We start from the raw sequence: 25,742 nt of genomic DNA, 5'->3' as shown, positions 1-25,742 counted from the left end.
GGAACATTGCTCTGATCAGCACAATATAGAGCGTCCCAGTCCCTCCCCCTTTCAGAACAATGAGTGGCCCAGGAAATGAATCCCAATGCATTTTTCCCATAGGCATTTTAAAACTTATTTAAAGACCTTTTAAGCGTCGTACGAAGCCAACTCTTATCGTGACAAATCATGACAACAAACAAAAAATTTCGGGCCAAACAAAGAATTAGAAAGTAGAAAAAACGGCAGGTTACAACACTTTTTGTTGTTTTTCTTCATTGTAATTATTTGTTTGGTCCAAAATATTGTGTGTGTTGTCATGATTTGTCACGACAAGAGTTGGCTTCGTACGACGCTTAAAAGGTCTTTAAATAAATACGTTTTGAAATGCCAATGGGAATAATGCATTGGGATTCATTTCCTGGGCCACTCGTTGTTCTGAAAGGGGGAGGGACTGCGACGCTCTATCGGACTATATTTGAAGGCCGGAAAATCTAGTTGAAAGAGAATGGCAGAACAGCGACTTCTCCATAAAAGAAAGCTTGTGAAAGTAAGTGGGGGGGGGAGGGGATCTAAAATAATAGTTTTAATTAAACCAAATAAAGACTAATTCAAGATAGATGAGTACTATATAAAACCTTGTATAAAGTAGAAGTTTTATTACATGTAATAATAAAAGTTGGCCTATTTTCAGTGTAACAGACGTAGAGAAATCTAACACTTAAGAGGCTGTCCACTCCAAGAATGATAACTATGTAAAGTGGATTCCACACCACTTTGAATGACATCATAGACACCGACATTCAATCAAAATCCATCAGAATTAAAGGGCATGTTTACAGTACTTTAACATTCATCAGTGTGGATGTTCACATCATCACTGTCGTCTCATTCCCTATAGTTAATATTTTTGGTGTGGACTGCCCTTTAGCCAATAAGACTTCTTCAGAGAAGTCCTGACATTAAACTAAACATTACATTCATAGTTTTTAATAGGGATAGTTTACAATGGCCAACAAAATAGCCAACAAATTATAATAAAAATAGTATTTACACTACATACACGGAGAGAGAAGCAATGCTTCTTAGTTGAATTGAACTTGCGTTCAGTTAAATTAAAAATAAAATGTTTAAATTATCACTTGAAAACATTTAGTTTTAGACACAATCCATAGGCAGGTCAAATACATTAAAAAAAAATCATATGAAATGCTAAGAACTCCCCGGGAGGACAAAAATGTCAGTCTTTGGAGTGAGTCATTGCTCAAGGTTGGTATACAATTCCCCCACTAGTACATGACGCAATTGGAAGTATTTTACACCTGTCAAGTCCAAGGTGTTAACTATACTGTACATTCAAGAGTGCTAGCAGCAACAATGATGTGAGCTAGAAGACTGCTGGCTCCAGTGCCAATGTTTATCGCAACAGGAGGTTGGGTTCAGTGGTCACGTGAAAAGGCTGTGAATCAAGTTACCAGTGGTATGAGATCCTGCTGCTACTTCAGAACCTGCAACAAAAAGATCGATAGCAGTCCCGCTGCTTAAAAACAAAACAGCGCTAAAAAAAAAAACAGCGCTCTTTCAAAAAGAAAAGAAAAGAGAGGGGGGGGGGGGGGGGGTTCAGGGTTCTCGGGACTTTCACGGCTTCTTGGGGTTCCACTGAGGCCTCCTGAGTAGGGGGTTTCCCACTCCACTGTTGTTGGCTGGGTCTCTGGGTTCGGCGGACCAGGCTGCAGGTGGTGGTGAAGAAGAGGGCTCCTGCTCCTCCTCCTCCTCCTCTGCATCGCGGCTCCTATTTCTAACGTTATCCGAGGAACCGTTGGCGGCGTCTGCGGACGACTGAAAGTGCAGACGAGGGCGAGGCAGGGGAACACGGGAATCGCTGGAGGAGGAGTTCAGTCTGGATGCGCCGTCACCCCTTCTCCCTCTCCCTCTCTCGTCCACCACGGCAACAGTGGGTACCTCAGTCAGTGTGTCCAGCCTGCGTAGAGGAATCATGGCTCTGGAGGAGGAACGGCTTGGCTTGGCAAACCTTGAGCGACTGGAGGGGTAGGCCATTTCTGACATGGTTTCCTCGTCATCTGGAGACAGCATGAGAGACATTAAAGTAGTAAGGTACAAGAGTAAAAACACCATCAATAAATTATGTTATATAACAATAGGTGACTAGGATAAAATGAAGCATACTAAAAGGGATATTTCACTTAAAAAAAAAAAAACATTTGGTCATTTTATATTTAGCCTCGGAAACCCAGACGTTTTTATTTCCAGGGAGAAAAAAAAAGTCTGGGGCCGAGTGCACTTCAATACGGCATACAGTAGCAAAACGTTGATCACTCTGCTGATTTCTGATCGTCTGCACCTTTGTTAAATTGATGCACACGTACACCTCTCTCTCTCTGTCGCTCTAATTAATTAGTCTCATGTCACGCAGCTGCGTCTAGATTATCCCGGTGGATCCTGCCGGGAGCTGCCTATGCCATAGAAAGCGTAGGTGGACCCCAGTCTTTTTTATAGTCTACTCAGGCTTATGTGAACACCCCAGACAGTTTTGAAGTTGCTTGATTCAGTACTTAGATACGTACTCGAGCAACTCGAGGGTAGACAATGTAAAATGACCAAAAGTTTTTTTATGTGAAATATCCCTTTAATAAATGTAGCGTGTACCATCCAGTGGGGTCTTTATTGACTATTTTCACACACACAGTGAAGTAACTAGTTTTACTTCTTTTTTTATACGGTGAGCGAGTCTTTTCCTGTCAAAGTTTCCCACACACACATTGGCCATTTATATTTGACATCATACGTGGAGAATTGGGTTTCCCACCCGAGGAAGAGAAGAACAAAATGGATATCGACTGAAAGATGTACCTGCATGGCTCAGCCTCGTAGGAGGGAACTTTGAGTCCAGACTCTGCCCAGCAGGCAGAGAGAAGTACTTCTGAGACTTGGGCACCGTCCCCTGAAAGGAAACCATAGAAGGAACAAAACTGAGAGTGAGTGACATGGAAAATGGCAAAAAACTTGACTGCACAATTGCAATCATTTCTTGGCAATGTTTGATAGATGCTAGTAATACTATGCAGATGTTATAATGTTGATTACTTATGCTATAGTCACTATTCATTGATTCACTGGTATACCAAAATCAATTTTAAAATTGAGATTAATTCATTACAAAGCCTATAATTAATTTGATTAACAAAATTAACATTTTTTAATAGAGTCCCAGCCCGATTTTTCATCTGGGAGCATTTTGACTAAAATCAGTGTATTTTCTCTATCTACAGAAGAAACATGAAGCCAAACAAATGTCGCGCATGTATTGTATTATAATAGAATACAGTTATTAATTTCACAATGTGAGTGGTGCTTTTTTTTAATTATATTATTTTGTACTTTTTTCCCGGGACTATATACATTTACTTCGGGACTTCAAATTGTATTTTGGAACGGTTCGGGGACGTTGGTGAAAAAAGTTAGTCTGGAGCCCTGCTATATAGGACAAAATGTATACCGTTTGCTTCTCCAACAATGCTAAGAATGTTATTCAGATAGAATGTCATGTATTTAGAGTATTCCGGATGCTAGTTTTGATATTTACCAGGTAACCACCAACTGTTTTCTTTGCACTATTTACTTGATCATTAACCCTGTCGTTTGTTGAGTGGGGTTCCATGCCGCTTACTCTGATCTTGCACTTTTTAAGTTTATCTGGGTAAGCACTTCTGTTAAATGCCGCAATTGAAGCCGTTTGACTCTGTAGGCTGCCAATCTTTATAATCCTTTTAGAGAAAATGTAGCTGCAATTAAAAAAATCTGTGTTCATCTACGTAGCCTCGAGCAGAGACACCAAGTAAGAGTCCAACTAATTTAGTCAGATTCATCCCATCTTAACCCATTTAGGCCTGACGTCGAAATTCAAAAAACGTCTTCTAAATCCTGACAGTTTTCTGAAATACCTATGTTTCAGTGGTCATATGTCAAGGACCCCAAAAATGATATGTAATTGGTCACCCCCATCTGAAAATATGTTGTTCCAGGAACCTCTCAGAAGCAAAGATTTGAGTTAAAACGTTCGCTCTGAAAGAATATATATTCAAAGAATTTCACGATTAAAACAAAAATAGACCTACAAGCACTCTGTGCCGCGCTATGAGCTTGTAGATCTGCTATTTTTCAATAGCTAAAAGTATAGCATAATGCTTAAAACACCAACAGAGCCAGAGAGTACCAGTTTGAGAATAGCCCCCCCAACCCAACCCATGTTCATACCTCTGACTCAAAGCTGCCAGGCCGGAGGCTGCGGCGGATGCTGGCGTGGCGTCTGATCAGGATTTCTTTGCTCGCGGTGTCATTGGGCAGCGCATGCTTTCTGGTGTACGCCGCCGTCTGCATACAAAAACAACAACAACATGTATATGAATTATGAAACGACATTATGAACAAAGAATGTACAATAAAAACCATGTTTTGCCGGCAGACGACTGGATGTGATACGATGCCGGCAGACCACTTCACCATATTGTCCGTTTATTTTTTGAAAGGAAGAAAATCCATTCGAATATAATTAGACATGTGGATCCTACAGTGCCTAAAAAAAATTGTCGATCTACAAGCTCACAATGTGATTTGTTGTGAGCTTTTAGAATCATATCTTCGCCGTGTGCGACACCGACGTATGATGTATTTTGTGCGATAAAAACAAAAACAGGACATCACCGTTAATGTGGTTTCCTCCACAAGTTATACATAGTTACCAGCACTTAGCAGAGTACAACCCACTAACAGTCGCTCTGGATTAAGAGCGTCTGCTAAATGCCTAAATTGTAAATTGTAACAGCACAACAACACAATTATCAACACGATAACCTTGGCAATGGCAGGCAAGCTGCATGCATAAATGATGTCTCCAAACCAATCTGGGTACCCATTGGCAAAACAAAAGGGAAAAACAGCACACCGTTAGTCAAAGTCTGTTTCGAGAGACTACCTCCAAACAGACCTTACACACCAGTCACTGGTTTTAGACTCTACCGACTGTTGAGAGGAGTCCGCTTCAAGAAAGCAAACGCTGAGCAAAAGCTGCAGTTAATACACTTTAACGAGTTACCACTCAACAGAGTTTCACCGTCTTTCGTCAAGCTTTTTTACAACCTAGATAGCGCGACCATAGATGACCACACCTGTCTTCTCCGTTGCGTATGAGACACTACATGGCCCTTTTTGAAACTAGCTCCTCGCCACACGCCCTACACACTTCCACCAATATGTGCGCCTATGCAATGGAGCCAAGAGTAGTACGGGCTCTCGCACTTTAATCATTGGCCAAAAATAACTGATCTTCAATCTCATGTTGTGAATTTGTGATACAATATGTAGTGATGCACCGAATATTCGGCCGCAGAAAATGTTCGGCAGAAAATGGCTAAAAATGCATTTTTGGCCAATTCGGTTTCGGCCCTAATTGGCAGAAAACATATCACCGAAATAGTGTATGCAATTAATGCATTCAAAAGGGCTGAATAAATGTTTTATGGACCCATAATAGTGATTATTATTTAAGTTAAGTTTTGCCATAACCATTTATTTTGCCATACATCAGGTAGCTTTAAGGTACGGCCATGACAGCAATGGTAGGAAAAAAAGATGTATAATATTAATCATATTCGGTATTCGGCCAACTGTTTCCTATATTCGGTTTCGGCCAAGGATTTCCCTTTCGGTGCATCCCTAACAATATGCATGGTGATTGGTGACATGACAACACAGGGGTCATGTCCATATACAGACAAACGTGTCCGTGGCAAAGACTTGTTTATGTCCGTGAAAAAGATCTTTTCAAGATCCATTTGCTACAAAAGCAACGGGAGGGCAAAACTGGACAAGTAAAGCTTGCTGAAAAAGAGATAACAACTATAACACTCATCATCCGTGGACCCTTGATCCACAATCACCATCAGAACTCCAGCTTTGCTCACCTCTGATCAAAGTTTGGAGCCCTTGCATGAAACTAGTTGTGAGTTTGTGACACGGCATTCCTTTCAATCCTGTCCTCATTATGTAATCACTCATCGTGTACGTACAGGTACATGATACCTGATTCTCACCCTCATCTTTCTATTAGCATATCTTATATCACAACCATGCTAAGACAGGTCTAAGACTTTCTTATCGATATAAAATATTTCTCATCAAGATGTCACCAACTATCGAAGCTAGCATACCAAGATAGAACTGGTAGAACTTGATCTCCTCCTGACCTCAACTAACACCGTCCTCTGAAAAGCCAGCAATCTCTATAATAACAATATCACACGCACACACTCACCTCTGTACCTAAATTCGCTTTTTTTAACATTCTTTGTGGCTCACTTCTTTGTGGCTCAGTGGTTAATGCAGAAATACTATCATTGTAAAATGTGTAGCAACGTTTTTGATTAATATAAAATGGAGGACCCTTATGCAAACAAGTCTTTTTCTGGTTTTATCCTCTTAGCAGATTTTGTATTGACCTGTACTTTCCATGAACACTACCCATTCTGCAAACTGTTAATACAATTTTCAATCAATCAATCAATCATCCAATCAATCAGTATTTCTGGTAAAAAAAAAAAAAGTGAGTTATGAACAGAGCAGACTATGGCTGGAGGTGGTCACCGGGGGCCACACCCAACTTTATATTTTGAAAGCAAAAATAATAATTAATATAAAAATGTACAATGTGCAAGTCTCTCTTTGTGCTCCCCTACAAAGTAGCCGACCGTGAACACATCAATGAATATGTTGATGTGGACAGACAGGTACAGACATTCATAGTTTTTCCACTGGTCTAACTGAATTCCTCCTCATCAGCAACACACATGCCAACACCGAAATGAAACGGTCGGACAGGCTGTTAAATAAACAGACATTTTCTTTCATCTTTACCCCCAAAAGATTAATAGAAACTAAAGCTGAAACTCATGCAAAAAATACTACTCGCCAAAGGGTTATGCAAATAGCAATCCATATAAGGAGCATGCTTGCGTTGGCTTAAAAAACAAAACTGTACAAATAAAAAAACAGAAAAATATGGATTATAAAGTCTTAAGAAGAGATTAACATCAAAATCTATGTCTCACCTGTTGTCTGATTTTGTACATGTTCTTGGATAGGATATCATGCATGTTCCTCACGTCAGCTGCCAGGAACCTCTTCCTGGGTTTAGGGCTCTTCTTGTCGTCACTAGTAGACAGAAGACAGTAACAGTAGGCTCATTAGTACGTCTTCCTTACCGACCACAGCAGGTATGGGTGGAGGAGATGGTGTGTGTGATGGTAAAAGACGAGAGACAAAGGGCGCCGTACTGCAGAGAGACGATGGACGGAGCAGCGCTGATGTCCCCGTTCACCGTGTCCAGGATCTGAATGGCGTTCTGCAGTTCCAGCTTCTTGTACAGGGCCACGATGCTGGACTCGGCCCTGCTGTCCCTGATCAGGATCTTACGCAGGATCAGGTCGTTAAACCTCATGAACCTTGACGTCGTGAGAAAAGAGGAGGGATGGTTTGGTCAGCTTCACTCATGGAGAACAGCACAGACAAAACGTGGGTAGACAATTTTAACATGTAGGCATTTAGCAGATGATCTTATCCAGAGCTCATCTACATCTACAACATTGTAGAGTAAAATGTACCAAGCCGATTCAGAAGATTTTTGATTGATTGATTGATTGAATAGTTTATTGAACATAAATGTAATAATAGCAACAAAATACAGTCAAACACTCCCAAAAGGGATAGCGATTTGCTGGAGCGCTGAAAAACGTTTTGCACTATTTTAGCCTGTCACACAGCAAGAGTTGACTCATGTTGCTCGTTTCGTTATGGAAAAAGCCTGCCGCTGGCTCCCAAGAGACATCTATACATTTTCAAATTATATTATTATGCTTAAATTATCGCTTTGGCTAAAACGCTGAATCCCGCGGATAAAGTAGGCTATGTACATATAACTACAGACATTAATATAGTCTACCGCGGTGCATATGTACAATTATATAGCCTACATTTAACAAACACGCTTGAGTGACATTTGCAAATGGGTCAATACAAAAACTACTATGAGGATAAAACCAGAAAAGCACTAAGGCTTCTTTACATCAGGTATAAAGTAAAAGGTAAACGTGACAACTGTATGGAAAAAGGGGCAGTAGAACTGGGAGGTGGAGGCGCCGGGGGGTGCACTGCCCGGAGCAGTGTGCTAACCGGGTCTTTGCGTTCCTTGCTTATGGGGGATGAGGGGGACAGAAGGGGGGGGAGGGGAGGGTTTTGTGATGCCTCAGGTCAAATGACGGTGAGTATCTCAACTGAAAAAGTGACTTGACATGCAAACGCAGAGACCAGAGGAACCTGTTGGAGCAGCAGTATCAATAGCAAGAACATCCAGAGGAACAAAGCCGTGGTTGCTCAGCAGAGGGCGTTGGATGCAGGAAGATGTGTAAACGCTGCCGTCAGGTGTAAACCTTGTATGCCTGCCCAAAACTGTGACTTTTCAGGAAAAGGGAACAAAAATAACCTGTGTTCCAAAGAATCAATGTAGTCAACAACAGACAGACTAAATAACAAAAAATAGAAAAAAAAAGCTTGTAAATCAAAGAAGGGCATTAATTTACGGAAAAAACTAAAAATACGGTATGGGGATAGGTTTCCACCCGACTGTAACAGTAAGTAAGCAGCATATAGCAAAGAGTGAAGCTGGTATAAACCTGAAAACGGGATGCTAAATCAAGAGGGACAAAGGCAGCTGTGCGGGAAAAGTTTCAAAGCAATGGGAAGAAAAGCGTCCTTTTGTCAATGTAGAGAGGAAGCTGAACATGACACCTAGTTTCAGTTCTTGCCCTCGCATTCCATGCACCAAACAATGGCATTGTCACATAAAACCACAAAGGGGAAAAGTTGGAGCACAACAAACACATAAGCTGGTCAGTTTATAACTGCCATCCCATCCCACCTCCAGTCTAATTCAAACAGGTTTTACTTCAACTACTTCTTTTTGTTTTATGTTTTTTTTTTCGCCTTTATTTTATATTTTTTTATAGAGGGACAGACAGTAGGCTGACAGGAAATGGGGGAGAGAGATGGGGGGAGTGACATGCACTGCAGTAAAGGCCATCGGGATCGGGAGTCGAACTCGCGGCACACTGCCAGACTCGGACTACCGGCCAAGGTGCCTGGACCGCTGAGCCACAGCCCAGGCCTACTTCAACTACTTCTCAGCCTGGGGCCTGTGACCCACCTCTTTCCAACACATTGGCTCCGGGTAGAAGACAGACTTGACATTCAAAATTGTAAATGCAACCTTGCCCTCAGAGCCCGCGTACCTGACTAACTACCTAAAAAAAGTGAACGACACCACAGCCACAATACTAGAGGGAGCGAGAACAACAATCTGGTACCACCCACTTTCTTTCAAAACAAATATAGGTAAATTATCCTTCTACAGCTCAGCCACCCAAGCGTGGAATACCCTGACCCTCCTAAAAAAATGCAGAGCACTTGCATCTTTTAAAAACAGGCCTGAAAATCCTTTCCTTTCCTTTTATCCCCTCCTTGTATGTACAGTGTTTTATGTTTTCCTGTGGTGATATTGAAATTTTTATTTCTATCTGTGATATTTAATTTTGTTCATGTCATGTCTATGAATTGATTGCCTGGGTGTTTGACTGTACTCTGTTGACGTTTATACATTGTCTAATAAACTATTTAATCAATCAAATTCTGTGCATGAAATGTACTGCACGCGTTTGCAAAGATCCAATGTATGTCAATGATACCGGCTACACCACACACGCGGACAGCGCAGGCCCCGCATGAAAAGTAGCACGAAAGTAGGAGGGGGAGGTTCTTACTTGTCCTTCCAGAAGTAGTGGCTCCACTGTCCACAGAGATCCTCTATTCCAACCAAGGTATGGTCCATCAGCTGCAGAAGAAGAGTGTTAATTGTGTTAACACTACTGTATGCACACAGGAATTAGGCTGTGAATGTATGCAGAGCAAATAGCATGCTGTGGCGTACCCTGCAGTGAATCTCTACGTTGATGGTGTCCAGATTGCGGTTGGTGCGGCGGACATTAATCCACTCGATCAGGGGTCGGATGGAGATGCCCTGTGGAGAGACGTCAGTGACTCAACGGGACAACATCAGCAATTCATAAAGGAGACATTGAGCAGAGCATCTCTAGCATCTAATCTAAAATTATATGGAAGAGAGGTGCAAACGTTCACCCATTTTGACCTGAGGACGATTCTACAAATGTCCTGACAGTTTTCTGAAAAACCCTGTGTTTCTATATATGTTTTTCAAACTATTTCATGTCAAGGACCCCAAAAATTATATGTAATTGGCCGCCGACCCCCATCTGCAAATATGTTGTTCCAGGGACCTCCCCAGAAGCAAAGATTTGACTTAAAAACGTTCGCTCTGAAAGAATATACTCAAAAGATTTGCGCCACATTTTCACGATTTTTTAAAAATAGCAGACCTACAAGTTCATAGGACGGCACTCGGTGCAGTTTCATGGTTTTTTTATACATTGTTTTTTTGTATTGTCCCTGTTAAATAAACATATATACCTTTTTTTAAGTATGCTGTTGCGGCATGATGCACTTAGAAAAACAAAATCCCGGAAAATGTGCACTTATAATTTATAGATGTGCATTTATAATATAGTATATGATGTAAAGCCTTTCTTACCTGAATAAAGACAGTGAAGATGATCATGACGATTGTTGCGGTAACGAAGAGCTGTTTGCGGCCAATGGTATCAGGAAGTGTGAAGACCAGTGCAAAGGAAATTGCACCTCGCAGGCCACCATAGCCCAGACCAAATTGGTCTTTGAGGTTAAACGGGATGGTCCTGAAAGGGTTAATGATTTGAGTCAGCACCAAGACCCCTGCAAGGGAAGAGTACAAATAATATCATCATCACCACATGTACGACTGCTTAATTAAATACTAGGATTCTTCTTACTTTACACACAAACACATGCCAATAATAATGATAGAGTAACGGGCACCAAATCAGTACCAACATCCCTCAACAAGCCACACACACATTATACTTGTGAGGACATAACAATTTTAGGATGCAGATTTCAGGAATGCCATTTTAACTACTTTTGAGTGGTGCAACGGGGCCGGCACCCTGGCTGCGTTCCTGTGGGTCTGGAACCCCCGGGGACCCCCACACGGAGTTGCATCACTCACGGGTATGATTTTTAACGCTGAGAAATAGGTGATATACTAGCTCACGTAACAGCTTGTATCTGCTATTATCAGGGCATGACACCACAGCACCACTACTAAAAATCAGGCATACACCCACACCCTAAATCTAATGTATACAAATCTTTAACTTTAACACAACACAAACATTTGTTCTGTGAAAACCAGGATAATAATGATCCTCCTCAAATTCTACTATATATTTGTGGGGACGCACACACGCACGCAGTTAAATTAACACTTAAAGATTTTACTGTGAGTGTGTACTCGTCACTCCCTTGCTCTGCTTACCCAGGCCTCTCCACACCATGGCAAACAGTAGCGTAAACATGATGTAGCCCCAGTTCCACTCGTGCTCCGTTGTTATGGTGACCACACCCAAGAAAAAGAAGATGAGGGTCTCGGAGATGCTGCCCAGCATCTTGACCACGTGGCGGATGGTGGTGCAGGAACGCTGGGACACATTCTCCTCAACATAGTACTTCATGGTCAGGGCACAGGTCACGATGCTGCAGAAACAAAATATAGATATGTTTGTGGCTTTTAAAACGTTGTAGACAGGATTAAAGTACGTTGATTTTACACCGTCTCCTCAGTCGTGTTTTGAGTATCTCTTTCATGGATATTAGTTTGTTTGCAGATCATCACTGTCAGGCAGAAACCTTATATTTACATATTTCATCCCTATTTTATACTATGTTGTATGACCGTGTCATGCAAAAGTAGCGAAAATAGCCCTAACCTTGCATTTTCGCATTGTATGTATGTATGCATGAAAGATCTTTATGTATGAACGTTTTCATCTACACTACAGTATAATGACGTGACCAAAATAGAGACGCCAGGTGTCCTAATTAGAGCTTGCGATTAATTAATCTAGATTAATCGCATTTTAATCGCATATCAATATTCAACCTGAGAACAGCGAGAAACCTTTTTTTTTTAATGTTTTTTGGTATCCCAGTGAATCAACGAATAGTGACTACAGGATACCACTCATTTTCAACATTTTACTGTCATTAATATACCTGTTGTGGAAATAATAATAAAAAGTCACCCCATTCTGTGTTGCCTAGAACTGGAGGTCTGAAAAAAAATTAGTAACAGTAACATCTCAGTGACATCACAAAGCTGTACTTACTTCATAATGTTACTGTTTTTTGTCAGACCTCCAGTTCTAGGCAACACAAAATGGGGTGACTTTTTATTATTTCCAGTACTATAGAAAAGCGCCCAGTGAGAAACGTTCCGCGGTGAAAAAAAAGGTGCGATTAATTTATCTGTAGTTAATCGCGATAAATTTTTCTGTAGTTAATTAATCTAAATTAATCGCAATTAGTCCCGGCCCTAGTCCTAATATGTGACTGCAGTTTTTTTGATGGTGACCGTGTCCAGAACGAATGTTCCAACTACTCACGTAAAGATGGACGAGATGCCGAAGAGCTCAGCCACCAAGTAGGCCAGGTAACTGTACATGAAGATGAAGAGGGGCTCAATTTCTCGGACCTTGCCAGTGAAGCGCGTGGTGAAGGCGGCCACGAAGCCAAACAGGATGCCAAAGCCGATGCCTCCGAAGCCCACCACGCAGAACCGCGCCACGCCCAGGAACACGTCCACCGGCTCCACCACTGGCATCTCGGCCACAAAGTTGAACATGTTGTAGAGCGACTGGAAAACAAAACACACACACACCACAAAGTTGAACATGTTGTAGAGCGACTGGAAAACAAAACACACACACACCACAAAGTTGAACATGTTGTAGAGTGACTGGAAAACAAAACACACACACACCACAAAGTTGAACATGTTGTAGAGCACCTGGAAAACAAAACACACACACACACACAGTGTTTTCATCCAACAACTTGCATCTCACACCCAGAGGCAGACTAAGGCCTGACTCACACCTTTCGAATTCGATCTAGCATACAACATTGATGCATGCTAGATGTATGAGACTGGTTTACTGATGCAAGCTCCCAATGCATTTCCAATGGAAGTCAAATGGTTTGACACAACATTTTTTGTTGTACGGCTTTCGGCTGTGTTTCGACTGCCCCCCGTCCCCCTCATACAACAAAAATGTTGTGTCAAACCATGTGACTCCCATTAGAAATGAATTGCGAGCTTGCATCAGTCAATAAGTCTCCTACATCAGCTATACATCAATCTGTTGTGAAGGCCTGACTCACACCTCCGGGTCTAGCATACAACATTGATGCATGCTAGATGTATGAAAGGGTTTGAGCTTGCATCAGTAAATAAGTCTCATGCATCAGCTATACATCAGTATGTTGTGCACGTGTGAGTCAGGCCAGGTTACAAAGCATTCTTCTCACACTCCAATAGAGCGTCGCAGTCCCTCCCCCTTTCAGAACAACGAGTGGCCCAGGAAATGGTTCTACATTCATTTTCACCATAGGCGATTCCTAAATTATTTATTTAAAGACGGTTACGCCGCGGACAAAGCCAACTCGGATCGTGACAAATCATGACAATGAACACAATGTTTTGGGCCAAACAAATAATTAGAAAGTAGAAAAAAACGGCAGGTTACAACACTTTTTTTGTTGTTTTTCTTCTTATAAATTATTTGATCGGCCCAAAACATTGTGTTCATTGTCATGATTTGTCACGATCCGAGTTGGCTTTGTCCGCGGCGTAACCGTCTTTAAATAAATAATTTAGGAATCGCCTATGGTGAAAATGAATGGAGAACCATTTCCTGGGCCACTCGTTGTTCTGAAAGGGGGAGGGACTGTGACGCTCTATATGCATGTTTGTACCTTGCTTGCTCGATGTTGGTACCGCATGTTTGTACTTTGTTCACAAACATGGCTTTAATGTGCTATGGGTATGTTTTCCATATGAACGTTGCCATTAGGGGTTCAATTCAGTGGGGTGGTGAATTCAGCGGCGAGCTTTTGTTTTGTTTGTCTGTATGGATGAATTATTGTATTGTTTGTGTACTGTATGTATTGTATGTACTGTTTATCCGTGTTGAGGACCCCCTCTAAAATGAGATGATGCATCTCAAGGCGTTTATCCTTTTAATAAAGGCATTATATAAAATCCCCATTACATGCACACTCACATATAGTAGGTACACAAATTAGTGATATTAGTGAAAATATTCGGCAGAAAATTCATTTTCGAATTTACGAATAGTGTATGCAATTAATGCATTCAAAAGGGCTGAATAAATGTTTTATGGATCCATAATAGTGATCATTATTTAAGTTAAGTTTAGCCATAACCATGGGTTAAGTGTGGATACTAAAATAGCGATATTCAGTTACACTTCATACCAATTATACTGTGCGGGTGTAGGTATGTTAAGTTATAACCACTTTCAACATGGCATTATAGGCAAAAGCTTTCTAAATCTTTCACATTTTCCAAACATCTTCAAGCTTGTAGGTCAACTATTTTCGCTATTTGTTGTACAACAAAGTATAATGCTTAAGTGGCATCCTGGACTAGACCTGTCTAGCTCGAAACATTGTGGTTGCAAGGACTGCACTTTCAGCTACAGGACTGTGTCACAGTCATTACCAGGTGATTGAGAGATTATTTATTAGAATGAACTGTATTTGTTCACAGAATTGTATTTTCTTAACTTTCTTTTTTTTTACAAACAAGCTCTGAAGGGAAAATTCATGGTCCACCCCTATAAAACTGTGCACACGTCCTTTTCAGGTCATGGGTAGTGTCAGAGGCCAGGGCCTAATCACAGTGCTCCTGATAAAAGGTGATTTATTGAATTATTTGCTCAGCACTGTTTGCAATGAGATAATATAATTTCACAAAAGCACACCGGATGACTCACTGAAGAAGGGACTTTTGTAGGAATAACTTCCTTTGTTGTTCTACCAACAGCACTGATAGCATTTGAATGCAGAATTTCCGGCATATGTGGTAATGTTGCCAATATATCTGGTTTCGTGTGTCCATTTACTCCAATCTAGCAGCAATTTACAAGTTGTTCCAGATAAGAGCCTCAGCCAAATGACAACATTTATATTTCTTTTAATCGATAAGGAATTCATGCATATAAAAGGCAAACAGAACGAACATAAAATTGCCATTTATTCATTCCTTCATTGAAGTTCTCGGAACAAAATGGGTCATGTACTTTCAATTTAGGCAGAGAACATCCTGGCAACAAATCAAGTCTAAAGATAGATCAAGTTTGCCATCAAACCACTGTTACAGGTCAAGCACATTTCACTGTGTTCACACAGCCTTAACAAACCTAATTACCCGTCTAACAGCCTCGTTGTTCAGCCGAGTCTGCAACAAGGGGATCGTATTATTGCATTCAAAGTTTGCCTTGGAGAGCCTGGAAATGAACTGAAATTTTAACTGCGTCTCTGGGAAGCCAATTAGAAGTTATAACACTAGACAGTTCAGAAGCTAGATCCTAGATCACAGATTACCCAATGTTTTGACGGCTTTTGGGTCAATATTTGCAAATATCTTTAATGAATTTGAGAAGAATTAACTTATGAGCAAACAAACAAAAAAGACCACTTAAGCCATATTCAAACATTAAAAAATTGCTGATCTACAATCTCACAAGGCGTTGTGATTGGGACACATTGGCTGCACAATTGCACATGCCGAGGTCATAAAAGAAAAAGTCAAATAATGGCCGATATATCGGCCAGTCCAGACCGACACACTCGGCTCTAGCAGAGACACTAACAAAACAACTGGCAACCTTTTCTACAATTCTACATCAAACAAACACTCCTGAAAACGTATAAAGTTCAAGATTAGAGTAAGTAAGCAGCATGAACCCTGGTCAAATAACAGCAGGATAAGTGGTTTAATATTAGACTTGGTCTGACAACAGCATATCTAGAATCTTTCTAAATAGCAATTTGGTGAACATGGTGGTACTTTTAATTGTTCCCTCTTGTTTTTGGCGATAACAATGGCCTAACATTTGAATGAAAGCACTATATCTTTTTTGATCTGAGACTGTATGGTTCCGCAACATGAAACTGTCAGTACAGACCACGCCTATAGTTTCTTTTCCGTCTCCATGGGTAAATGTTTGCCTTCACTCTCAGCATCAACTCGAGCTCTGGCTCGGCTACCGGTAGTGTGTACTAAACAAAGGGACCCCACCACTCCCAACGCAAAGCCCAGAGCAGACAGGGAAATAAGTGTGTGCGTGCACGCACATGTTCACGTGCGTGTGTGTGTGAGAGAGAGAGACCACGAGAGAGACAGAGAGCTATAATAGATGGAGGGGGGGGGGGGGGGGGTGTTCAGTTGGTGTGTGTTAACTCCTCCCATGCATCCAAATGCAATAGTGACCTCAGAAACCGGTTTAGTGACATCTAAACGCTTTCACCCTGAGATGTCCCTGCCTGGACACACTTCCAATATATACTACTCTAATACATTCCATAACTGCCTTAAATAAGTGATTATAGCCAATCGGTAGAATACAAATAGAATCCCTCACACACACACACACACACACACACACACACACACACACACACACACATTTTAATTACACAGATCTCATCCTCGGACAGAACCCTGGAAACACAGAGGAGAAAACTGAACGGGCGTGTTTCACCTGGTGAAACCCGAGCTCAACCTCTAAAGTGTGAACATATACCCTGAAGGCAAAAACGGAGGGGCCCCCGCCGCCCCACTGGGCTGCAAATAATAGCGGCACAAGCATTTCATTTCAAGCGCAACCCGTTACCGGCATGGATGCATTTGTTGCTCACTGTGCTATACTTTCCACCGATACCGACATCCCTTTCAAGGAAGTAAAATCCTCTCGTGTCAGCCATTAGAGGAGCTAAGGTGACAGCCACTTACTCACTGCCACTCAGCACGTCATGCCAACGTGCAGTCAAAGGAATCTAAAGTTAGAGAGACCAACATGTAGCAGCACGTCTTTTGCTAGGTTTAGCTCATGGCTGTTTACAATGCGAGGAAGTCGAGTGACGCACCACGCAGTCTGCCACAATCATGTCACATGGAACAGACACTGAATTTAAGGCACGTGAAAACATACGGTAGCTTCACAAATCCCCTTAATCTCCATTAGTCCAAAACGCTAACCTTGGAATTGTACACACGTGGCCCTCCATACTCACCACAGTGACGGCATCATTGAAGAGGCATTCTCCGTACACCACAATGTAGAGCTGCTCGTTGATGCTCACGTCCTCGAACACGCTCAGCACGGCCACGGGGTCCACCGCCGAGATGATGGCGGCGAACAGCAAGTTCTCCTGGAGGTTGATGTCCTGCACGCCGAAGGCCTCGATCTGACATATGGCATACAGAGACATCCCGATGCCGATGCTGTTCCACAGAGTCCCCACCACAGCGTACCACATCACCTGCGCAGATTAAGCATCAGACAAGAGTCACTCAAAATATCACACCGTATGAACATTCTACGTATGAAAGACACTGTAAATACGAGTGTTCATTGCGCTCTACTAATGGGCAAATGGATCCCAAACTGTGATGCGTGCACCCCTTGTGGTGCACGAACGCCTTCTAGGGGGTGCGTGACATGAAATGGGTAATGGCGGTTTTGTAGTGTTATTTAGCGCAAACTGTAAAATCCAGTAAACCACTGTTGTAAGGAGATGTATAGAGCAGCTGTGGGAGTATACAGCAGCTGCATGTCTCTCAGTGAAGTGACATTCTGTGATTATTTGCCATAATCATATTAAAAAAATGAATCATTTTCGGCCAAATACAACGAGACTTGGAGCGCTGGGGGGGTGCATCCACTAGGTCAGGAGGTAACTGGGGGTGTGCGGCCAATAAAGTTTGGGGACCGCCGAGGGGATTATTCAGTGTAGTGTAGCGACATGCTCTGCAGTTGCTGCTTTAGGACATAATATGAGGCTTGGTTTGGTGACATAGCATACCGTGCCGATGTTCTCGAAGAAGGGCCGGGTGGGCATGAAGTAGCCCGATTCGAGGACGATGGGAGGCAGCATGTACAGGAAGAACACGTTGGAGCTGATCACGGCAGGGGGTTCCTCGTGGACGGAGTGCATGATGGCACCCACGATCAAACCGATGCCGATGAGAAGGCACGACTCCGGCACCCACACGGTGATCTTGTGGTACACATGGAAGCCTTAGAGGAGAGGATAGGAAAGGGAGCCCAAGTTAACCCATTCTGACCTGAGATCAGATTCTAAAAAGGTCTTCTACATCCTGACAGTTTTCTGAAAAAGCTATGTTTCTATATGTCAGTCGTTCTTCGATTTTTCAAAAATAGCAAACCTACAAGCTCGTAGATCCTAGAACCTATGAGCTTGTAGATCTGCTATTTTTCAATAGCTAAAGCATAACGTAATGCTAACACCAAAAGGGGTTCCTGCCCAAAATGGGTTTTAATCAGATACTTGATTGGAACTGATGTGCAGATGTCCTGGGCCATTTTCTGTATGTCCTCTGACTGACACCAAAACATTGCAATGACTTCTAACCTAGTTATCTGATCGCTCCATTGATATTGGTAACAACAACCTGGATAGCCTATATAGGCTAGGCCTACTTGAACATGAGACCATTAAATGTTCGTCATTAAATGCTCAGATTAATTGCATATGATGGGATCCAATGTAAACAAGCTATGGCTTTCTCTGATTTTAAATCCTCTTTTTAGAAGATCTTGTATTGAGCTGTACATTCTTGGGTGGGTTTTTTCCTGCAAATTAATAAAGTATAGGCTATTCAATCAATATACAATCAAGAATGTTATGTTTGCTGATTTGAAAATGGTGGGCCCTATTGTAAACAAGTGTAATGCTTTTTTTATGGTGTCGTCCACTCACAGTTAACAGTTTTTGTATTGAGTTGTACTTAAGATGTACTGTAATTCTGCAAACTGTCAATAAATACTTAAATCAATCAATGCTTACCAATCTTAGCGAATGAAGCCAGTAGCACCCAGAGAGTGATCTCAAAGGGTATCTGTATTCTGTTATAGTCCATTGTAAACACCGGTAAATTTGCCTTGTCTGCATCAGGAAAGGCCTGGGGGCCCTCGGGCTTGACTGGGGGCAGAATAGTAACGCTGCCGCCAATGCCGCCATCGTCGGTTGGTTTCGGTGGGATGACTTGGATCTCTCCGTTGGAACCGTGTGGCACGCATAGAAGAATTGTGCAAATTGTCAATAAAAACGCCGCCCGTTTCACACTGGTAAAACAATCCATGGTGGAGAAAATCCCACGGCCCATATGCTGCAATCTGTGGCCACGAAGTGATGTCATTAAATATCCAAATGACTATCCGCGTGGCTGAGATTCAGCTCACCCCTTCCAACTTAAAAAATAATTTAAAAACACAGAACATTCCCTGATCAGGTTATAACTTTTACAAGTCAACAAATCCAAGTCGCTTATTCTCAATCATGTTGAAATAACGCAAGACTGAGTCAAGGTTTTTGAAGAGCTCTCTTTCTTTGTCAAACAATCTTCTAGTCTTGGCTAGCGAGTCTCCTTCAGGCTTCAGCACTGCACAGAGAGGTGACAGAAAGGAGAGCGCAGGCAGCGCACCTGTGACTGACTATTTAGATTTACCTCTGTTGTGCGGCTGTGCCTGCCCAGGCTGTTGCGCGATGCGCGTCCACGCATTCCGATAGGGGCTGGGCGCGGCCCAGGGCGCTGTTCCTATTGGCCGTCATTTGGATATAAAAAAAGGGTGGGACGACGAGTGCTTTGTAGTTTGGGAGGCTGACACTTAGCAGTTTCGTTTCGTCCTATGGTTTCGTCGCCGGCCCGGCAGCCAGGCGGTGCCAGACGGTTGTGTAGTAGGCCGTAGGCTGTAGTTTCAATAAAGGCTCGATAGCCTACTTATCGAGAAGTGATGTTTATGAAAGAGACAGACATGAGCCACAGAGCTCTCTCACCACACATAACTAGAGCTATTGGGTGGGTAGAGGTAGACTACACTTTAATAGGCCTATAGGGGCCACTCAGTGTCAGACAGTGACATCCTACTTAAATAATTTGTAAGAGTGGAGTTCAACATAGGCGAGGCCTACTATACACTGGATAGCCTTTATTAAAGAAAATAACAATACTTTTACTCCTTTACATGTGAGCCAAATGTGTGAAAATAAAGGATACAAACTTCACATTCTGCTTTTACTATATTTTCATTTTTATTAAATGCATGTTGTGTTTATTTCATTCTTGAGACTCATTATTTTAGTAGTTTTTTCATTATACTTTTAGTTTTATACTGTAGGTAATTATTAGGCCTCATTGATGTTTTTGACAAAAATGCAAATATGGTGATGCTATCCTCCATTTGAGAAAAAAATTATGTACGGCCTATGATTATGTCTATTAAAGTTACAATATATAGGCCCTGCTATAGAAAAACATGCTTTAAGCAAATGTATAGGCTTCTTTGGCTGTCTAGGAACAACCTGCTGTGCTGGCAGCCTGGCACCAAACAAACTCAAACAAGTCACAAGTTACAACTGACATTTTAAAACAAAAGGCTTTGTGTGGGGAGTGTTGATGGTTAACTCAACCTCAAAAGTTAACTTAACTTTGAAGGGAGGGAGGACTATAGGCTATTTATTTTGTAATAAACAGGCCTATTTGTTCCCACTTTAAATTCTCTCTCCCATAGCGAGCGTGCGTGGCACATGGACGCCAATTTTTCAAATTTGGGCCAGGCAACATCCTCCCTGTTAAAAATTAACACATACAACCTCGGATTAGACACTGTTTTAACACTTTTTTTATTGAGAGAGATTGAGAGATTTTATTTTCCTTGTGTATAAACATAATATAAACATATATGTGCATTTTACTTTTATTATTATAAAGGTCAGAAAAACAAAGACAAAAACAATACAAGACAATGCAAAATCGAGTAAATAAACAATTAATGAAAAGAATAGTCAAATTAAAAGTAACAGACAAATAAACCATGAGTAAGACACCCTGAGGGCGAGAAGCGACCTCGCCCTACAGATGCACGCATCTGCCTGGGTGATGGCAGACTGCTGGGCGAGCTCTGGCGCTTTGGCATGGGGGAGTCAGAATGGAATGAATTCTATAATGGCCATATATGGAGCGTGTCTTGAGTGTACAGGGTTTGATGAGGTCAGATCAACATATGGAATGTCAGAACAGGTCAGCTCCATATATGGAGATCTAAGGGTGGCAGCGGGGGCAGTGTCTTGAGTGTACAGGGTTTGATTAGGGCTCAGGTATAGGGCCCTTACATTTCGGGCCATGGTGAGAACTCTATCATTTTCGCCGGCTGTCGGGTGCGGCGGCTGCACTAATAACTTTGGTGCAGGCCCGTCTATAGAGTTTGAATATAGACAGGTATCAGTCAAAAGGGAGACATCGAAGAGGAATTAAGGATGGATGGGGAAGGATCAACATATGGAATGTCAGAACATGTCAGGTCCATATATGGAGATCTAAGAGTTTGAGGTTTGATTTGCAGATTCGACGAGTGATGTCAAACTATACAAAGGGAGTATGGATTCAAGTGAACTTATATGGATTAGGCTATTTTAATGTAGGCTATTATTTATTTATTAATTCATTAATTCATTCATTCATTCATTCATTCAGTCATTCATTTATTCATTCATTCATTCATTCATTTATTTATTTATTTATTTATTTATTTATTTATTTATTTATTTATTTATTTATTTATTTATTTATTTATTTATTTATTTATTTATTTATTTATTTATTTATTTATTTATTTATTTATTTATTTATTTATTTATTTATTTATTTATTTATTTATTTATTTATTTATTTGTTTATTGATTTGTTTATTTATTAGTTTATTTATTTGTTTATTTGTTTGCTTGTTTACAAATTGTGTCTTTTCCTTTGATTAAGTGCATATATCTTTTTCCACACGTAACAAAACAAAATGCTATTTTATTTGATTCCGTATAACATGCTTAAACTCCAGGGCATTTTAGGTTTATCCATTCTGTCGAAGAGCATCTGGACTCCAGAGCATGTGCAGCCATGCACCTGATTTGTAATCACACACACACAGGCTGCTGGCTGCACACCAGATAAAGCGCGCCGCACACTGGAGAGAGAAGGCGGTGCTTGCGGCTTGCCAGTGAATCATTGTATGGATGTGTCACTGTGGGCTACAGGGCGAGTCTTTCCCACTGCCGTCGAAGAGGCAGCAGAGAAGATGCGCATCAACATGACGAACCAGTACAGCTCTGTTATTGCGATGGAATAATGTCAAGACTCAAACTGTGAGTGTTTTTCTTTGGACGTATTCATTCATCATGTCATCTCTTGGTCTTGTGTTTGCTAAGATATAGATGTTCAATATTTCGCAGCAGGTTTACGTTGCGATGACATTTTTGTTGCAATATTTAAAACACCAATTTATAGCCTAGGCTATTCTTTAATAGCTTAGCCAGCCTCTACGTTAATTTTTTCATGGTTCGTGAATTTAATAGGACTGCTCCATAGCGATATAGCCAGCATGAGCAGATCATGACGCAATTATTTGTTATTGTCTGAGTGTGTCATCGCATAAACACTATAGGCCTACTGAAGTAATGCAGAAATGAGCAGAATGATTTTATTGCCTTGCTAGTTGCGACCAGAAATAGATTGCCCCATGCAGTCTCCTCCGCCTGTCCAACCAATATGCAATTGTATTGTCATCATGTCCATTGTCCATGATCTGGTAAACAGGCTGGATGACAACCTCATCTTATTGGACCACCCAGGCCTACCAACATCTACATTTATTTCATATAGATACTATCTATATGAAATAAATGTAGATGTTGGTAGGTCTGGGTGATACATCAGCAACACATGGTATATCCTACTATTAGATAGAGTAGGATATACCATGTGTTGCTGATGTATCATGGACCATTCCACTACCTATAAGCTTACCAGCTGCTCCGGCTCTGTTGAAGTGTAGAGGATTAGACTTGATCTGTTGTTGTTGTTGTTTTATTTTATTTTAATTATGTGTCCTGACAGGATACGCAAAATTAAGCAGGTTTTCCATATGAATATGATTCATCTGTCCCTCTTTTTTGTGTGGAAGTGTGTGTTTGAATTAATACATGTCTTAAGATTTATGTGAACTGTCCTCAGCATATAACACAAATAACATAAGCACAGCTTGTCTCCAGGTATAGTGAAAGATCTGGTAATGTGTGAAGAGAGAGAGAGAGAGAGAGAGAGAGAGAGAGAGAGAGAGAGAGAGAGAGAGAGACAGACAGACAGACAGACAGACAGACAGACAGAGAGAGACAGAGAGAGAGAGAGAGAGAGAGGGAGAGGGAAGAACCTTTTTTAAATCTATCTTTATCTATCTTTTATAGTACAATATTAAACATTCCCCCTGTCTCCTCCTATATCCCCCATTATTACCCTCCCAGATCATCAAAATGCTATCTATATACCTTCTGGTGCTGAGTCTGACAGTCTCCCAGTTGTCAGGGTAACAGGAGATTTTACCCTTGTCGTGACTTCTGTCTGATTATTGTGTGAAGATTACACACAACAATAAGTTTGTGTGTGTGTGTGTGTGTGTGTGTGTGTGTGTGTGTGTGTGTGTGTGTGTGTGTGTGTGTGTGTGTGTGTGTGTGTGTGTGTGTGTGTGTGTGTGTGTGTGTGTGTGTGTGTGTGTGCGCATGTGCGTGCGTATGGGTGGGTGCACATGCAAGGTATGCGTGCTTTTAGAATAAACAGCGTTGAATATTCTCCACAGGACAGATCAATAATTATAGTCATCGACTGATCATTCCTGGGAAACCAATCAACCCATTAAGGTATCCATGGTTACAACAAACTATGAGTCTCCCGCTCCAGCAGTCTGACAGATCAGACTCGAGGGACAGCAGCTCTGCACCGATACAGGATCAATAGACATTAGACAGGGAAATGGAGTGGAGCAGAGGGGTCATAGGGGGACAGCGGGCAGGAAGACAGCTGCAAGGCGCGCCCATGCAGGTGCAGCCATGCAGGTGCAGCCATGCAGGTGCAGCCATGCAGGTGCAGTCATGCAGGTGCATACCACATATAGGCCCTAATGCAGCAGCCTGACAGTTTGAATCCCGATCCCGAACGTCCTTTGTTGTGTGTCACTCTCCGTCTCTCTCTCTCTCTCCCATTTACTGTCTATCTCCACTAGTATGTACTATGTAATGTCATCAATACAGGTAGAAAAGCCCCAAAAATATTTAAAGAACGAAAGAAAGAAAGCTGCAAGAGGAAAGAAATGTATAGAGAAATAATGACGTCAGTGGATGACAAAGCAGAAGAGCGGAAGAGAAAGAGTGGCGAAATCTGAGAGAGGGTGAATGAGAGAGAAGTGAGTTATGGGGGGCATTATATGATTTATAGAGTGCGGGAAAGGGAGAGAGCAGGCAATGAAGAGAGCAGAGACACACTGCAGTGTAGTCGTCGAGGACAATGTATGCAGGGCAGGCCCTGGTTTACAACACAAGCCTTACAAACTGGGTTATACTTTCCTCTCCCCGAGCCTCCAGCCCCATGGGGGCTGGACGGCTGGCTATACCATTCTTTCCTTTGAGGATGCCTGAGGGCCACCTCAGAGCTCTATCATTTCCTTGCCTCACTCAGTCAGCACCTCCATCCACTACTGCACCATCATCATGCACAGCGCTCTCACTGGGGTGTCTTGCCTCAGCGCCTTCCCTGCCTTCCCAGCAGGGATATAGGTGGTGACAGATGTTCGATAAAAGTAACGACAATGTTGAGTGGCTCCCTGCAACTTCACATTAGAGCCACTGCAGGACTTCCTAGAGAGTTTCCCATGCTGCCCTATGGGCAGCAGAGATTACAGCATGTTATTTTCGGTTTCCCACTGACAATAACACACCACGCACAGCGCAGCCTAATGAGGCACTCAGTATTGTCTTGTGTTTGGTCTCATTTGAAGCTGCCAAGATAGAGATCAAACTGGCAGCAAGTGCTGTGGTTGAAACCTCTTCCTGGAAGTGTGCACATAATAACTGTCATGTGTACCTGCCTGGAAGCATTCATACTACTATGTCTGTGGAATTGTGTTGTGTCCACTGTCCACGCACGCGGCTGCGTTTAAATGGATGTTACAATATTTTCACGTGTCCATGGTGTGATGTCAAAACAGCCTCCTCACGTCACGTGTAAAAATAGACCTCCATTGCTGAAGTCCTTCCTTACACATGAATGCTCAGCCATACGCACAGTTGGCTCTTTATCAGTGTGCCTCGCACAATGTCAAATAAACATGTGCACACAAACTGTGTGTGTGTGTGTGTGTGTGTGTGTGTGTGTGTGTGTGTGTGTGTGTGTGTGTGTGTGTGTGTGTGTGTGTGTGTGTGTGTGTGTGTGTGTGTGTGTGTGTGTGTGTGTGTGTTGTGTGCGTGCGTTCCTGTGCATGTGGCACACATGGCCTGCAATGCACAAATGAAATGTCAAGCTAAGCATTGGCGACATG

The 25,742-nt window shown here is 41.9% G+C and overlaps 1 protein-coding gene across 1 annotated transcript; it reads right to left on the bottom strand.

Annotated features, from left to right (window-relative positions):
* Positions 1–742: 742 nt before the first annotated feature.
* On the bottom strand, positions 743–19,748 carry slc9a2 (solute carrier family 9 member 2). The gene is made up of 13 exons (XM_083776433.1): positions 19,174–19,748; positions 18,169–18,383; positions 17,377–17,625; positions 12,660–12,910; positions 11,534–11,751; positions 10,712–10,911; positions 10,034–10,123; positions 9,867–9,937; positions 7,329–7,496; positions 7,104–7,206; positions 4,255–4,371; positions 2,851–2,941; positions 743–2,060 (listed from the first exon to the last, which is right to left on the bottom strand). The coding sequence occupies exons 1-13, from the start codon at positions 19,523–19,525 to the stop codon at positions 1,618–1,620; spliced, it is 2,568 nt and encodes an 855-aa protein (XP_083632559.1). The 5' UTR covers positions 19,526–19,748; the 3' UTR covers positions 743–1,617.
* Positions 19,749–25,742: the final 5,994 nt, after the last annotated feature.

The sequence above is a fragment of the Protomyctophum parallelum genome, assembly GCF_964188405.1.
Source record: "Protomyctophum parallelum genome assembly, chromosome: 11".
Lineage (NCBI taxonomy): Eukaryota > Metazoa > Chordata > Actinopteri > Myctophiformes > Myctophidae > Protomyctophum > Protomyctophum parallelum.
The sequence above is the reverse complement of the archived record's forward strand: the minus strand, read 5'-3'. Positions and strand labels throughout refer to the sequence as shown.